At 36.2% G+C, this 16,870-nt stretch overlaps 3 protein-coding genes across 3 annotated transcripts; 1 reads left to right on the forward strand and 2 right to left on the reverse strand.

Moving 5' to 3' along the window:
* Nucleotides 1-3,343: 3,343 nt before the first annotated feature.
* On the reverse strand, nucleotides 3,344-5,600 carry LOC112467958 (KICSTOR complex protein C12orf66 homolog). Its single transcript, XM_025036925.1, has 10 exons — nucleotides 5,490-5,600; nucleotides 5,313-5,396; nucleotides 5,075-5,221; nucleotides 4,850-5,001; nucleotides 4,630-4,770; nucleotides 4,406-4,544; nucleotides 4,144-4,337; nucleotides 3,922-4,072; nucleotides 3,695-3,805; nucleotides 3,344-3,637 (listed from the first exon to the last, which is right to left on the reverse strand). Exons 1-10 carry the CDS (start codon nucleotides 5,502-5,504, stop codon nucleotides 3,467-3,469), a joined length of 1,305 nt encoding a protein of 434 aa, XP_024892693.1. The 5' UTR covers nucleotides 5,505-5,600; the 3' UTR covers nucleotides 3,344-3,466.
* A 246-nt stretch (nucleotides 5,601-5,846) lies between these two features.
* On the reverse strand, nucleotides 5,847-10,134 carry LOC112467945 (WD repeat-containing protein 3). The gene is made up of 15 exons (XM_025036903.1): nucleotides 9,867-10,134; nucleotides 9,591-9,782; nucleotides 9,305-9,514; nucleotides 9,031-9,228; nucleotides 8,789-8,959; nucleotides 8,479-8,684; nucleotides 8,262-8,397; nucleotides 7,992-8,182; nucleotides 7,714-7,909; nucleotides 7,413-7,640; nucleotides 7,067-7,336; nucleotides 6,746-6,988; nucleotides 6,496-6,665; nucleotides 6,189-6,411; nucleotides 5,847-6,098 (listed from the first exon to the last, which is right to left on the reverse strand). Exons 2-15 carry the CDS (start codon nucleotides 9,759-9,761, stop codon nucleotides 5,934-5,936), a joined length of 2,778 nt encoding a protein of 925 aa, XP_024892671.1. The 5' UTR covers nucleotides 9,762-9,782; nucleotides 9,867-10,134; the 3' UTR covers nucleotides 5,847-5,933.
* Nucleotides 10,135-11,354: 1,220 nt separating this feature from the next.
* LOC112467944 (tubulin-specific chaperone D) lies at nucleotides 11,355-16,870 on the forward strand. The gene is made up of 17 exons (XM_025036902.1): nucleotides 11,355-11,991; nucleotides 12,079-12,217; nucleotides 12,328-12,514; nucleotides 12,596-12,824; nucleotides 12,998-13,146; nucleotides 13,228-13,457; nucleotides 13,540-13,679; nucleotides 13,752-13,857; nucleotides 13,944-14,121; nucleotides 14,203-14,361; nucleotides 14,442-14,645; nucleotides 14,721-14,885; nucleotides 14,963-15,087; nucleotides 15,173-15,327; nucleotides 15,466-15,664; nucleotides 15,840-16,142; nucleotides 16,299-16,870. The coding sequence occupies exons 1-17, from the start codon at nucleotides 11,480-11,482 to the stop codon at nucleotides 16,578-16,580; spliced, it is 3,462 nt and encodes a 1,153-aa protein (XP_024892670.1). The 5' UTR covers nucleotides 11,355-11,479; the 3' UTR covers nucleotides 16,581-16,870.

The raw sequence follows: 16,870 nt of genomic DNA on the forward strand, positions 1-16,870 counted from the left end.
TTTGCGGCCGAAACAGCAGGAAAGAAAGTGGTGAGTGTAATTGATTTTTACGTACTATGGCCGGTATTCATAGTCGGATCTTATTTCAAGACCGTCTTAAGTAATATCTTAAGATGCTAATACGGCTCTGTGATTGGTTAATGACATCTTAAGATTGTACTTAAGATGGTTTTAAATATAAGAACCGACTATGGCTGCGTTCGGGGAGCGCGCTATTAGCGCTATTTGTTTATTTTATCCTTGTTTTATACCTGATGAGCAATAAAGATAGAATGATGCAATAGCGCTATAATAGCGTGCTCCCCGAACGTAGCCTATGAATACCGGCCTATTTTACTTATGTCCAAAAATGTTCTATCTCTTCTGTCTTTCTTAATCGAATCGTTCACTTGAATATTTCAGAAAATAACGACGCAGAAGGTAACATCGGAGCAGCGAGGGAATCCTGCGAAGCTGACATCCCGAGCCGCCTGAGAGGAGGAGGAGGTCTAGGATAGGCATCAGGCATCGGTGTACCAACACTTCTGGTAAGTGTTACTTTTTATTTTTTTTAAAGATATTATAGAATCCCTCTTTGTGCTTATTCAGTTCCTACATTAAACCGTGTTTTGGAATTTAAATTAGTAAAAAGAAATATTTTGAAAAATTTGATTCAAGTTGATTCTAACGTAAAAACTTTTTTCGAAGAAGTAATTTAAAATATAATAATAATCTGAATAACGAATAAGATGTTTGATGCGCGTGACACGTATTTAATCGATTCAATTATTTTTATGTTACAGAAAATATCCGCGCGGGAAGGAGCATCAACTTCGCATGGAGGGAACACGAGTGACATCCCGAGCAGCCTGAGAGGAGGTGGAGGCCAGGAAGAGGCATCAGGCGCCGGCGGAACAACATGCGGTAAATATAATTGGTTTATACATATTGTGTCTTTCGCGGATAGTTTAACCAATCGGTTTTTTAATCAAATAGTAAAGTTAGCCAGAGAGTAGAAATTAAAAAAGAGTTTAATTTTTAAAATTCTATTTAAAATTCTTGTGTTCAGTAAATAGAGTATACTTTTAAGAAATTAAACGTGATTTTTTTATTAAATTCGTTTAACGAATTAAAATATAGAATTCGGTGTTTTACGTTTGGTAATTATTTTTCGAAATACTGACTGTCTCCTTTCTTTTCTGCTCTAATTTGGATTGTATGTTTGATTGTTACAGAATCATCGTAGCAACGTTGCAGATACAGCTCCGCTGCTGCACATCAGGGTCGGTGAGTTTTAGCGTAGGGAAGCGTGGAGAAATAAGCGTAGGTATAGGGACTTAATTAAAACGTAGGTAGGGAATAATTTTCAATTCTTTTCAACAATTACATTCCGATTAAGCGAGAAAGGTCAAGAAACATTTCAACTATATTGCAACAACGTCATAAAATTAATGCAATATAGCTGAAATGCTTCTTGATTTTTCTTGCTTAATAGATGAACCCTTAATTGCTGCCGAGCACGCTGCATTGCCACGAGTCGATCGATGACTTCTATGTGGCATCAGATCTATAGGATCTGTGTAAACTGCATTCTGACGAATGCGAGGCTGACCCGGAAGTGGAGGAGGATTATTGCGGCCAGAACAGCCTGAAAGAAAGTGGTGAGTGTAATTGATTTTTACATACTATGTCACTTATGTCCAAATATTTTCTATCTCTTCTATCTTTACTTAATCGAATCGTTCATTTGAATGTTTCAGAAAATAACGACGCTGAACGTGACATCGCGTAGCAGCGAGGGAATCCTGCATAGCTGACATCCCGAGCAGAGTTGCCGTTCGGAAGACCGGGCAGCACGGCAGCATCACTGTGTTATAGATAATTAAAATCGTAGACATGATGATGTATATTACGAAATGTTTAACGTTTATCAAATAACATTCATTATCGCGTAGAGAAATAATAATTATAAAGAATTCGCGTGCGCATTGCAACGGATATTATAAAAATTATGTATATGGGAAGATAACTTAGCATCGTTTCTTTCGTCGCGTATTTTTCAGTTTGATTGTTGCTTTACATCGAAGCTTTGTCTATTTTTTTCGCGTATCGATCATTTTCTTTGAGTTTTGCAAAATATAATGGAGTAGGTATAACAATAATCGATGTTCTCCTTGATGGAATAACATAAGTAATAAAATTAATGTTTTTGGTCATGATTGTTCGCGTAGATTAAAAATGAAGTAAAATAGACTTTGGACTTGTTATAATTAATAAGAAACATTACGTAATAGCCTCACGTTATACATTGTGAAAATTTCGTGTTATTGTACGCAAACCGAATGTTGCAAAAATGTAATTTCATGTCAAAAAGAAATATTGTGTATTATTTTATTGTATATTGTCAAATCAATTTTGTAATATGTAACTCTTTTATAATGTTGTACATTATTGTAAAGTAAATTGTAAAAGGAATAAAATAAATTAATAATTATTAATGGCAGAAATGTTAAAAAACGTGTTGTAAATAAAAGAGGACCGCCGATCAGAATCGGCGGGGGCGGTGGAGGGCCTCTATAGGTTGACCTGTTTCTAGCGGATGTTAGTTAAAATCTGAGATAAGGACTAATATTTAATTTATAACTAAATAAATGCAAAGTTCAAAATGCATTTAATCGCAATGGCATTCGGTACAAGCAGGACGGCCTTTAAAAATATTACTTATATATATTACCGTTTTCTCGATACTAGTACCAGATTAAATGAAATTAAATTATGCATTATCAGATGAAACCGCGCAATTAATAACTAATCTTATCTATATCAAATAAAATATATTTGATAATTGCTGTAACGTAAATATTTCATTCGGCGATTAAGATGCTGATACATGGGGGCTCATTATTTTTACATTTGACCAATTCATACAATTAATGAAATACTAGATTAACTTGAGTGTGCGACCAAGTTGCGGGAAATCCGTTGTACGAGCGACACTACGATCGCGCGGAGTTTACTTGATAGAACTGTCGCGTGTTTTCACCTCGACGCGAAAAATGCACGGTTGACAGTGTTTCGCATATCAACAGCGTCAAATAATTTTCCAAGAACGTTTTGATTTTATGAACTGTTACAAGTTTGGAAATATATATGAGGATGTTTCTTACGTCATTCGTCGTGGATCTTTTTTGTGTCGCATTCGCTGTTAAAATTCGAACTTCTTAAACTGAATATCTTTTTCTAATTAAAGAATATAAGTAAAGAGATCGGGTTTTTTAGAGAGCTTTCGCTATTTTACTTTATAAAATCATTTTAGGAATATGTACAAAGCTAATATTGTATACATGCAAATAATATATAGACCTTATTCTTATTACTTTATATAACCGTATATCACATGATAAACTTATATTAATGAGTTTTTTAACATATAATTATGTCTTTGGCATAATCCAATATTTTCATACTTTTACTTTCGCGCAGACATTCATTTTGATAATTTGAGACATTCATAAACTTTATTGCATCTAATTTGCGTAGACAGGTCCATCATAAACGACGTGATATGAGTTTCTTTATCCTTCTGCTTCCCGTTTTCGAACACGATCACAAGAGTCATAGTGGGGTCGGTATTGTGGAAAGAGTATGTACACAAGTCCTGCAGAAACGTCATTAATTTACAATCTGCTCAAAGATCATTTCGTAATAGGCGTACCTTCGTGCTTTTATGGTAAATCACTTTGTCCATAGCGAGAAGTTCGGCGTGTCGTTCCTTTATCTTGGTCTGAATATTGTCCAAGTGTACTGATGGTTTCTGCGTGAAAGTCTGTAAGAAACATTAATTACGTAAAAAAGCACAGAGTTTTATACTACATATCTGTGGATACTAATACATACATACTTGTATTGATAAAAACAATTAAAAGATAAATTTGTACTTACACCAGGACAACAAACGACAATGGGAAAGCTCTCGGACGAGTTTGCTCCTCTCCCTGGATGTCTGTATCCCGAACCTGAATTTTCAGTTTCTCTGGAGTCGAAGATTATCAGTACGGCTAGTATGTCGTACTTTCGTTGAAAACTCTGTATCCTGAAAAAGCGTCTGTCAATTTGTGTGCCTGTAAGTGCTGCGGGAGCAACAAAATAATATCTATATCTTACTTATGATAATAATCTACACTCTGCTTGCTCACAATACTCCTCATTTCCCCTGGACTAGCTTGTTGGCTTAAAGTAGTGTGGAAATACAGAGAACACTTAGCCAATATGGCACCGCGAAGCTTCACCAGCCATTGATACAATGCTGGTTGTTGATTTGCCTTGAGGAACGTCGCACCGAAGCCCAATTTCCAGGACTAAAAAAATATCTCGAATTAGAATACTCAATAAGCTGCTTCGATGTTCTTATTTATATATCGCTAACCTCCTTGCTCTGCAGAGTTCTTTCCCAAGCTGCCATTCGCGTTTGCGCTCCATAGAGCGCCATCAGGGTCGGTAAAAATCTCCAGTTTTGAACTTCTACTTGCGCTTTCATTAATTGCACTAGTGTTTCGCATTCTAATCTGAATAATAAAAATTATTAGCTTCTCACACGTATTGAAGTCTACAATATTTCACATTACTAAAAAATCACGAGGGGATACGCACGTTAAACTTGTCTTAATAGCAATTAACGCCAAATGAGAACAGGATAATAAATAGCACTTCACTATCCCTTCTATACACTGCAGCAATTCTTGATGCTTCATAACTTTGCTGTTTATACTCATGTTGTACATTCTCTCGTAGCTGTAATACAATAATCACAGCTGTAATACAATCATCTGTGACATTAGAAATAGAAGGTTTGAAGTGCTAATATACTGACAAATCTATCAGTTGGATTCTTGCCGTGATGAACTGACAGAGTTGATTGGAAACATTTGCGACTGTCGTGCCGATAGAGTTCGTTCCCTTGGTCATTTCCTCTAATCTTTTCAAGTCGGACTTCAATGATTCGTAAACAGTCTTCAAGGAATTCTGTAAATAATATCATCGTAAATAAAGCTTGAGACGAGTGGTGACTGAAGCAACTTCTTTGTCAAATACATACATCTTTTCTGAGGAAACCTTTGTTTTTAGTATTGAGAAAACCTAAATCCGCATATGAACGTTCCGCCACGGCTATCTGCGGTAAGTGCATCAGAAGCATTCCCCATGGACCCATTTGCATCTGTTTGCACGACTCCCTTTCTCTCTCCTGAATTAAAAAGATACATTTTCTCTCAGATGCAATTATACAATTGCAAGTATTCATATTACATATATACAACAGGAATTTAGCCACTCACAACTGTCTCCTTGGCCTTGTCGGAGCATAATTGTGCGACCTGGGTGAAGAAGGTGTTGAGGAACTCGTCTTCGTGATCCATCCTCTATTTTTGTTTGCAACAAACGCGAATAAACAACAATCAAGTCATGCGGAATTTTTTTTTTAATTTTCACTAGACGGAGGAGATTTAAGATACCTTTAACTCGTCCATAGGGTTTTATAGCACGTAAGTCTCTTTTATCCATGCGAGTGTCATATGGTGTCAACTGTCACACTAAACGAGGTTATGTTATAACGTTGTGTATGTCGACATTTACGTATATGAGTCGATTCGACCTTGCGAGATATCGACTTGATTTCAAGTTCGTAATAATGCAACTTTATACAATCCACAATATTCTTAATTATTACGATTTAATTAATCGATCAGTTTGTCTAATTTATTGACAGAGGATATAATAATTTGATACTATGTGTGAAGACAGAAATTTTTAATTATTATGATAACTATTGCTATAAATTTCTAATATAAATTTATAATTAAAAAGCACGGTTAATATTTATATTATATACAAAGTATGTGATAAAAATTTGTGCTACATATTTATATCTGCAAAATTCTTTATGTTGTCGATAAGATCTACAAGTTCATGATCGCTCTCTTTACAGCCTTCTCCTTGTTTCTTCTGATTTTCTTCTTATGTTCGACATTCTTGGTGGCGTCTCTGAAGAATTTGATTCCTTCCCGTTCCTCAAAGATGCGTTGCATGTACATCATACCATGCAAATTAAAGCCAATAGTATCCTAAAAGATATCGTTCGTTAATTCGTGAGATAAATAACAGCACATACATTCTCGTAAACATATGCAGTCAGTAAAGTAAACTTTTATTACTCTCAAAGTAGAGATCTTTTCCACAGCGAGTTTCTTCACAATCTCCAACGTGGGCAAAAGATTTTGATTGGCCACTATCGGACCGTGATGCGCTTGTACCAAGCACAGAGCTAATCTGGATAATAGCTCAACTTGATAATCATTTTTTAACAAATTAGGGAGTCTCTTAAGAATATCACAGGCGGCAGAATATGGTAATAATAGTAATGTCTCCTCCAATTCACTGAAACATGCAAGGTTCTAGTTACGTCTTCATTCTTATATGAAATGTTATTGCGTGCTTCATCACATTTTCAGATTCATATACCTCGCCCTAACTCGTTTAAAAGTTTCCACTAGAAAATCTTCTGTGCTCGTGCATTCGTAAGCCTGCATCAGTAGAGGAAGAGGCGGCGCTTTGTCAGAAGCAGAAACAGCTTTACTTAATTCTATCTCATATTGGTTGCATATTTCCAAGCATTCCAGTATCAGCTCAGCCTGATAAGAAAGTCGTATCACAAAGAGATTTTAATACCCTGTGTTGCAAATTGTATATAGTTTAATAATATTCAACTTACAGCCTTCTCACTGTTAACGGTCTTTCTGGAAGGTAACGCCTGTTGTTTCTGTCCTAATACCGCAGTGCTTTCCCCGGTAACTAATTCGTTCTCCTGTTGTTCCCTTTCTTCTTCCGCTTCGTCTTGTAATACTAAAGGTTCGTTAGTCTTCTCGTACAATCTGACTACTCTATCGGAACCGCACGACGCGACAAAAACCCCGTTCGCTGAAACGCAACAACTCCAACTTTCTCCAGCATGACCCTACAAAAATCATAAAAGTATTGTAATCACCGACTTAACACGCGGTATCGCAAAATATTCATCAATGAAATACAGTACTTGTAGTGTGGTGATCTTTTGAAATATATCAGCATCCCATTGTTTAATCCTGCCGTCTTTACCAGAGGTAAAGAAGTAGTGAGTTCCAGGCACGAATGAGAGACCCGTGACAGAGTCATCGTGCGCGAATAAAGACTTGTGGCAATCACCGAAATCCAAACCCCAGATCTTGACGTTGCGATCAGCAGAACCGGTCGCTATGAGCGTGGAGTCGCTGGATATATCCATGCACAGTACTGGTAGCTTGTGCCCGTAAAGCGACACAAAGAACTATAATAAAAATATAAAACGATAAAAGATAGCATTCAAGATAATGTAATAATGTATCTCAAAATAACTGCGGTACCTTAAATGTGTCGAAAAAGAAGATTTTAATAGTACAGTCCAATAGAGAAACAGCCACAAATCTATTATTCGGACTTATTCTTACGCACAGGACGCTTTCTTCAAGCTTAAGCGTCCTTACGTGCAAGACAGATAGAACTTTCGCTTTTATCTGATTGTTAGAATCGTGAATAAGTTCAAAATTCCAAAATTTCACCGTTTGATCACCACCACCGCTGGCAATGCCTTTCTATTTGCAAAAACGTATTAATAAGTTTCAATTTAATAACAATTTTTAAAATATTTTTGTTCAAAAATATTACCAAGTCCGGAAATAATGTCACGGTCCAAAGCTCTTTGGAGTGCGCCGGCACTTCTTCCAAGATATCCCCAGATGCAATGTCAATAATAAGCATTTTTCCGTCCTTCAAACCAACAATCAGATGTCTGTCACCCGGCACGAATGTTACCGTCAAGGCATAACCGCACTGCACTGTGCGTAAGCACGATAGCGTTGGCCTAAAAATTATCACGTTTTTGTTAGTCTCTAATATGTATCTATTACTTATTAAAAACACATATTTTTCATAAGATACTCTACCTATTCCATAATTTGACAGAATCTCCGCTAACGGTAGCCAATGCCAAATTGTCGGAGCTAAAACAGACAGCTCGAACATCTGTACGATGGCCATGTGCCGCTATTGAACGCAAACATTTTACTTCGGGATCCTTCTCTTCCATGTACAAAGAATGCAACTCGATCGAATTGTTATTGACTCCAACACATAACTGTACAAAACGGACAAAATAAAATATAGCACAAAATTTCAGGTGATTTTAAATTTGTCTTATAAAAGCTGTTACTAACTCTCAGTTCGTTTCCTTTGCCTATAACTAAATCAAGTCCTTTCGCTTTGCCGGAGATTTTAACAATAGGTAAACGTCTTATCTCGTCTGTTAGGGATGGTGCATTTGGTAGCTCTTTCTGTGCGTCATTTCCTTCCCTATTGACGAGGCAAAGAAATATGTATTTAAATCTTATTCTATTTAGATAAATTAAAAATATCTTTTTTGCTAAAACTCACTTCTGAGCCTTTCGCCTTTCTTTCTTCAATCTTTTCGTAAATCTATCTTTTACTATATCTTCAGATAGTAGATAAAACAGTTCTATGGAATTTCCCACTCCGTGACATCCAAGAACTTTACATGTGGAGTCAACTTCTAATGAAACAACTCGTCCGCTTGCGCCTCTTATTATGCTTCCAACTTTTTCACATTTTATAGGATATTTCTGTAAAAATATGTGCTTATAAATTATATATATTACTTTAAAAATAATTATGTAAAGATAAATCGTATCACAAACTTAGTATAATGCAAATATAAATTTTATACCATATCTGTATCGACACATTCTTCACTTTCTTCATTGATATCTGTACCAACGGCAGTATCGAATTCAATATTCTTGTTATCAAGGAAGGTTATTTTCCAAACGCGTAATTCCATGTCGTTGCATCCCGTTATTAAATACCGATCGTCGTTCATCAAGGCAAGACTCCAAACCTATCAATATTAAATCAACACTATAATCATGAAATATAGACGACGAACAGGAACATAATCAAGTAGCTTACTTCTGACTTATGTCCAACAAGGGTTTTGAAGTTGTGTTCCGTATCCAGATCCCAAAACTTCACAAATGTATCTTTGCTAGAGCTAATAATAATGTTATGTTCCTTCATGAATACCAACTTGGTTACGACACCTTTGTGTCCGCTTAACCGACATATCCCAGTTTCCGCCACGATATCCCAGACAATGATATCCGTATCCTGTTATATATAAAAAAAGAAATATAAGGAAATATAATCTTATATTATAATTTTGCTACATTTGTAAGATTCTTACCTTGGAACCAGTAGCTAATCTGTGCCCCAACGCGTCATACGCCAAGGTTGTTATTTCAGACTTGTGCCCCACAAATATGCTAACGTTTTCGCTGGTGCTTAAATCAAAGGTTTTCACCGTGCCATCCGCGTAACCAACTGCGATGTGCTTTTTGTCGGGGGATGCAGCCAGACGCGTTACGCACACCTTTTCTCCAGATAACACTTGTGCCTGAGATCATTATTACATTTTTAAGAAAATGGATCATTTCTATCAGTTCCTTGCATCTTACGTCCTTTCAATTTACCTTCTCTCCGAGCCGCAGGTCCCAAATGTATACATGTTCGCACGCAGCGGCAGCCACGAATCTGCCTTCCTGACCGTCCAGCTTTACGAAGACGACGTTGCATCGAGGGCTCGTGATTATGTTTGCGTTACCTGCCGGCACGTATTTCAGATACTGCTTGGTCAAGCCCATTTTATTCGCAGTTTGTTCAGTCTGAAGAAAATAGAAAGGCTATAATAACGATATATTTCACGATATATGTAACAACAATCTATGATAATGAAATCTGCCATATACCGTCAGAATAAACAATTCAAACCAACATCTATCAATTACTGTGATAATTAAGAAACATATACGAGCTTGAGCTCCGTTGAGTTCGAGGTTACAGACGCACGTGCATAATCCGCGTGTATATCAACCATGAATTGCGCGGATTGCGCCTGCGCGTCGCGTAGTGTCGGAAGGGGATGCTAGATCCTCCGTCAAATGAGAGTTTTAATTTCGTCCACGCAATTTATTACAAAATAAATAATTAATTCAGCAATTTAATAAATATTATTGTAATAAGTAAAAAAAAATAACCTTCTTTGTAGGATCAATTAAAAATTGTCCAAACTCTTGCTCGAGGAATTCTACGGCTCTAGATGCTTATTTGTTCGAAGACGCAGACACGCTGGGGTACGTTCCAAAACTTTACTCCGTCAACTCTAAAGAACCCAAGGTAGTGGGGAGAGAGTAAGCCCAGAGTAAGTTACTCTGGTTGAACGATTTGGAACGTTGAAAAAGTAGTAGCAACGAATAAAATGGAAGCTCAACGAGCTCAACGAGCTGTTTAATGAAATTAGTTTAATGAAATACTCTACTACTTAACTTACCATTTCGTATTCTTTTATGCATCTCGGGTGTTGTCGTAATGTTGTATATTACACCTTCGATTATTATGCCCTTATAGAAATTTAATACTGTAAGTGATTTTTTGGCTAGTGATTAATCATTTTTTTTATTAAGCACTATTAACAGTGCTTTTAATAGTGTTTTTAAGTGATTAATTACTAGTCAAAAAATCACTTACAGTATTAAATTTTTATAAGGGTGTACTGCTGTTCTGTGAGATCCATTTTGTCTATTTTTTACTTTGTAAACAATAATATAAATTTATAATATTATTTGTATATATGTATGATACTGATACTTCAACAATGTTTTAGGATTGAAAGTTAACCTTAACCTAACCTAATAAATTTTACTTTTTTTTAAAGTAACTCTCAATTCTAAAACAGACTAAAAAACCATTAAAAAAGAAATTAATATGCTCATTTATTATGTGTGATATATAAAATACTTTATCTTGTGAGGTCGCTTAATGGCCAGGCCGGGAAATAATATTATTTTATATGTATATATAAATGTACAGGGTTGGGTACGTCCCTACAAAACGCCCTTTCAGACCCGGGTAATAAAGTATCATTTCTAATTCTAATATAAAATACTTTATCTAATTTTAATATTATACTCTCTTACTTATCACAGCAACGGCCAACGTTTTCGCGGTGTATAGAGACAATTGCGCTTATATGTTCTAAGATCCCGCGTTTATATTCAAATTTAGTAGAGTTTACTCTCCTAACCCACCTCGGAAGCAGGGTTCATAGAGTTAACTCCGGGGTTACTTTACTCTCACTTTTGGAACGAATAGACTCCGCCCATATAGTTACTTACTTCGCGTTTTGGAACGGCGTAGGGTTAACCCTGCTACTCAGAGTAGAGTTTTGGAACGTACCCCTGGATCTGTCAAAGTCGTACTACGTAGTTACAGGTTACAGTTATCCCGCCGACGGCGAAGGTTTCGTCGTGCGGTTTGTGATCCGCGCGAGTCACGCGTGCCGAGCGAGTGGCAGCCCCGGACGATGGTGTTAAACGACGGCGCGGACATCCCGGAGAGGGTGGGATGCGGCTTCAGCACGTTCAAGGAGGTGGACGAGGTGACCACCCTGATCGCGGAGCTCAGGCGGCCGGATCTGGTGGAGCGGAACCGGGACCGCTTCAACTTCATCCTCTCCCAGTACCAGGATCAGCATCACCTCCTGGACCCGTACCTCGAGCGGATCCTGGAGTCCTTGCTGTCGATCACCAAAGACGAGGACTGTCCGGTGAACGTCAAGCACAACGCGTTCAAATACCTGTTTATCATCATGTCCGTGAAGACGTACAAGAGGATCGTTACTTATCTCCCGCACGAGGTGGGGGACCTCTTGCCTGTGCTACGGATGCTCGAGAAGCAGGACCTGAACGATGTGGAGACGTGGGAGACTAGATACGTCTTGCTCATCTGGTTGTCCATCATCTCTAAGATACCGTTTCCTCTGTCTCGCCTAGAAACGTCTGAGAATATAGATCCAGACCAGACTATTATTGTCAGGTACCATTGACGCTGTTATCCTAGTCTGTGTGAAGCTATTTCATTCGAATGGCAATGGAATACGTCGTTTTTACTCTTATGTTACAGAATTTTGAAAGTGTGCAAGCTATATTGTCTGTCGAAAGACGCGTGTGCTGTGGCGGCTGTATTTTTAATAGCAAACTTTTTAACAAGATCGGATGTCAAAAAATTATACTTGGAAGAAATGATTATGTGGTGCTTAAAGGTAACGTATATTCTCTCTAAAGATATCGAATATTATTTAACATGAGCAACCTAGGAATAATATCACAGATTTTCCAAGTGTAGCTTATACATTATTTCACATTTTTCCAGTGTATAGAAAATGATCCTTTGAGACATGGACCTCTGGCTGTAATATCCTCAATATTGAAGCATAGCGCTAGAGAAGACGTCAAACCATATAGCCAAATGCTTCTCGATAATATGCTGAAACTCCGGCTAAGTGACAATCCAACAGATCTTATTAGGAAATTTGGAATGAAAGTTGTCCAGCGCATAGGTATCTAGTGTTTCATTCGACCATGTCCATTTCTTATAAATAAAAAATTGAAAATATGAAAAAAATTCTTTTTTGTTTCAGGTCTGGTATTGTTGAGAACAAAATTAGCATCTTGGCGCTACCAGAAGATGAGTCGGCCGATAAGTATTATGCCTAACGTTAAAGCAGATATTGATAATACTGAAAGGATCATTGATATTAAAAAGTTAAGTATTTCAAGTGATAATGAAGATCAGGAGATTCCTCCGGCCATTGAAGATATAATAGAGCAACTTGTACAGGGTCTTCGGGATAAAGCGATTACCATAAGGTATATATCTGTCATTTATTAGAGATAATATATTGAATTGAATAATATATAGATATATAATAAGAATTAAATTATATATCAATATATTATTGTATTTATATATTATATAAATTAATATAACATTATCATTTTTTTAATTAAATATATTAATATATTATTATATTACGACATAGGTGGTCCGCAGCAAAAGGTATCGGCAGAATAACCGCAAGATTACCGATAGATTTAGCTGACGACGTTCTGGGTTTTGTATTAAATCTCTTTTCCGGACGTGAATCAGATGCAGCGTGGCATGGTGGTTGTTTGGCGCTCGCGGAACTTGGTAAGCACATCCCTTTTACGTTTAGAAATGTATTACAATTTTTATTCCATCACTTGTATACATTTACTGCGCATATTTCAGGAAGACGAGGCCTATTGTTACCTCATCGTCTGAGCGATGTCGTTCCCGTCGTTCTGCAAGCCTTAGTCTTTGATGAACCTACAACTTATGGATCGATCGGTTATTTGATCAGAGATGCCGCTTGTTACATATGCTGGTCCTTTCCGAGAGCCTATGATTCGCATGTTTTCGAACATTACGTCAAGGAGATCGCAGCAATGTTATTAGTTGTGACATGCTTCGATAGAGAGGTATAAGTCGCGCGTATACCTATGCATTATTTTTCATTTTTATCGCATTCATAATTCATATAAATCATTGTTGCACCGACAGATAAACTGCAGAAGAGCAGCGTCTGCCGCGTTTCAAGAAAACGTTGGAAGACAAGACAACTTTCCGCATGGCATAGACATACTGACTATCGCTGACTATTTCGAAGTTGGCGTAAGAAGTCATACGTATCTCAAAATCAGGTATAGAATTCAACAATTCTGACTTACACATTTTTTATAATGTAATCAATTTCTTATAATATTATCTGTTAGCGTACAAATCGCACAATATGAAGAGTACACGAAGCCCTTAATAGATCACTTAGTGGCAAAGAAAGTGACACATTGGGACACTGCAATCAGAGAGCTTTCAGCTAAGGTAAGTTTCGACAATTTATACTAATTGAACGTTTACAATGTCGAATATCACAAATTTTCGGTTTTATCATTAGTAATTTGTTGCAGTCACTTTTCAATCTGACGGCAGCTGATCCACATTATATGACAGAGACAGTACTGCCGACTTTATTGGACATGCTAAATTCTATCGACTTAAATGTTAGGCACGGTGCAGTGTTAGCTACTGCGGAAATTCTCGAAGCTCTATACAATCATTGTAATGATGAAATTGGACATATTATCGGTAAGAATATCGTGAAGCCATACGCAGAGATCAGTTTTTATTTTTCCTTAAATATCTCTAACATTTTCGATTTTTATTCAGGAGACACGGCTGTAGCTGATATACAAGATATAGTACGAACTTTCAGAAGTAGAGGACAATTTAAGGGTCTTGGGGGAGAGCTAATGAAACAAGCTTGTGCTGTGCTAATTAAGAAATGTTCTATCGTTCACTTTCCTATTCATTTTACAGACGTCGTAGGCACGTATTAATAATTAAAACAAGTTTTACTTAAAAAATTGCTTTTGTATCTAATATACTATTAATCATTGATAATACAGATGACTGGCAAAAATTATTAGAAGAATGTTTGAGCCACGAAGTGTCGGCAGTTAAATTAAAAGCGGCCGAAGCACATACAAACTTTTTTCTAGAATATTATGTAGATATCGATCATGACGCCCGAAGTGCTGTAGTTAATCGTTACCTGGAGTCCTTACAATCGAGTAGTCAGTCCATTAGAATAGGATTTGCACAGGCAATAGGTAAATTGAAGGATGCATTTCATTTACATATGCCAAGCATATATTGTTTCATTTAATTTTATTTTTATTTTACAGGACATTTTCCACTGTTCGTAATTCGTGAAAGAGTGAAAGACATTATAAACTCGTTAATCACATGCACTCATATATCTGAGAACACGCTGAAATGGGCGGAGAGTAGGAAAGAAGCTTTGCACTCACTAACAATGGTGCTGCAAACGCTAGGAATTGATGAACTCGGTGAGTTCCCATTCAGATATCACATATTTATTGACATTTCACAATATTTACTCCGAATAAATACATTCTCTTTTCAGACAAATGGCAATCGTTTGTGACAGATCTGTACAATTGTTATTTGTTGGCTCTTAAAGAATATACCATAGATAGTCGTGGAGATATAGGCGCTTGGGTGAGAGAAGCGGCTATGATTGGACTGCACGTGCGTATTCCATGGCAGCAAAATTATTTTATTGTCAATATACATCAGAAAACTGATTGCGATTAAAATATCTATATTGTTGCAGGTGTTGACAAACCTAGTATCGCAAGCAAAACTATTATCCGTATTGAATGAGGACTTAATGGCTGCTATTATCGGCGGTGTCGCGCAGCAGGCTGTCGAGAGGATAGATGGAATTCGAGCTCAGGCTGGTACTGTATTCAGTGCGCTTATACACAGGTAAAAACGCGGTGATATGTGTGTGTCTACTGTAATTTTACAATTCTTTACTTATACAAAGAGCAACTTAATAAAATATAAAGAATTTTAATTAGCGAGATTTATGAATAATTTATGATTAATTGATTCTCTTCATAGCGATCCGCCACTTCCAAATATACCATATCATAAAGAATTGAAAGATATATTTCCCTATAACGAATGTAAGGAGACTATAGAATGGCGAATGGAATCTGCAACGTTTCCACGATTTATTAAGATGTTAAGTTTTCCACCATATAAAATAAATTTGTTACGCGGAATTATATTCAGCGTCGGCGGCATAAGCGAATCATTGGTAAGTTTATAATTTTTAAATATAAAGTATAAAATATTGTCTAAACATCCACGCGCGTGAGCTAATTTATTTGACAAAGGCAAAATCGACTCTTAGTAGTATCTATAATTTTACTAATTATATAAGCTATTTATCTTTTATCTCTTACTTATCTTTTATCTCTTATCTTTGCCAGGTAAAATATTCGAGTGTTTCTTTATTTACTTATCTACAAGAGATCGACGAGGCGGGCTTAAAGGATTTATGTGAAAAAATATTAAATATATTCGAGGAGAGTCATAAAAACGAACGAATGATAACATCGATATTGGCTTTCTTGGATCGTTTATTGAGTTCAGGTTGCATTCAGTCTGTCTTGGATGATGCAGACAATACAATCTCAGAACGTATATTAACACTATTGAAACACGAAATAAAATATTCCAGTAACATGAAATTGCTCATTAGCAGTATACATGTTTTCTGCCAGTTACTACAGGTTTGTAAAAATTGACAAGAATAATTATTTATTGATAATTATTACAGAGTAACTAATTACATATAAAAATATAAAAATCTATAATATGTAACTTTATTAAAATCCATAATGATTAAAATTGTATCTCATTAAGTATATTAAACATCATGTTTCTAGGTACGAGGACCCGTTGCAAAGAGAGCATTTTGTCAACTGAGTATATTTTTGTGTCATAAATACACGAGCTTAAGGAAAACAACGGCTATACGTACTTATGAGGCGTTGATCCTTTATGGAGAGGAAATGGATATACCGGAAGAAGATTTATCAAGTATACTCACAAAATTGAACGCGACGGATTGGGAACAGCCAATCTCAGATTTACGTCCAATCCGAAATAATTTGTGTGAGTTAATGAAGGTGTCTGCACCGGTTTTGCAAACAAAATCAACGAATTGAGAAAAGGCTTTACGCGTGCGAAGATTTTAGCTTTTTATTTTTACGCTTAGATAGCATAAAGTGAAACAAAATTTCATCACTAATATAATAAACATTTAAGGTAAAAAATCTCACAGGCAAATAAGACTACAAACTCTGTCTACAATTAAAAAATATTGTACATATGTACGCGTAAAAACATAAACTTTTTCTATCATGCACAGGCTTATACATTCTGTACGATGCATTTAATAATTTCTATTACATTATTTTATACAAAATGAATATGTAAAAAAAAATATTTCTAATAT

Source organism: Temnothorax curvispinosus, unplaced genomic scaffold (assembly GCF_003070985.1).
Source record: "Temnothorax curvispinosus isolate PA1 unplaced genomic scaffold, ASM307098v1 QBEX01017911.1, whole genome shotgun sequence".
NCBI lineage: Eukaryota > Metazoa > Arthropoda > Insecta > Hymenoptera > Formicidae > Temnothorax > Temnothorax curvispinosus.

Excerpts from the sequence above, each read along its gene's own strand:
- LOC112467944 (XM_025036902.1), top strand. The coding sequence starts at position 11,480 with ATGGTGTTAAACGACGGCGCGGACATCCCGGAGAGGGTGGGATGCGGC. Across the intron at positions 13,858-13,943 it reads TCAGAGAGCTTTCAGCTAAG|TCACTTTTCAATCTGACGGC; the intron begins GTAAGTTTCGAC and ends AATTTGTTGCAG. Across the intron at positions 15,665-15,839 it reads GCGGCATAAGCGAATCATTG|GTAAAATATTCGAGTGTTTC; the intron begins GTAAGTTTATAA and ends TATCTTTGCCAG.
- LOC112467958 (XM_025036925.1), bottom strand. Across the intron at positions 5,222-5,312 it reads ACAAGGCCAAGGAGACAGTT|GAGAGAGAAAGGGAGTCGTG; the intron begins GTGAGTGGCTAA and ends TTTTTAATTCAG. Across the intron at positions 4,545-4,629 it reads GCTATTAAGACAAGTTTAAC|ATTAGAATGCGAAACACTAG; the intron begins GTGCGTATCCCC and ends TTTATTATTCAG.
- LOC112467945 (XM_025036903.1), bottom strand. The coding sequence starts at position 9,761 with ATGGGCTTGACCAAGCAGTATCTGAAATACGTGCCGGCAGGTAACGCA. Across the intron at positions 7,910-7,991 it reads TCTGTCAAATTATGGAATAG|GCCAACGCTATCGTGCTTAC; the intron begins GTAGAGTATCTT and ends GATAATTTTTAG. Across the intron at positions 6,099-6,188 it reads AAAAGATCTCTACTTTGAGA|GATACTATTGGCTTTAATTT; the intron begins GTAATAAAAGTT and ends GATATCTTTTAG.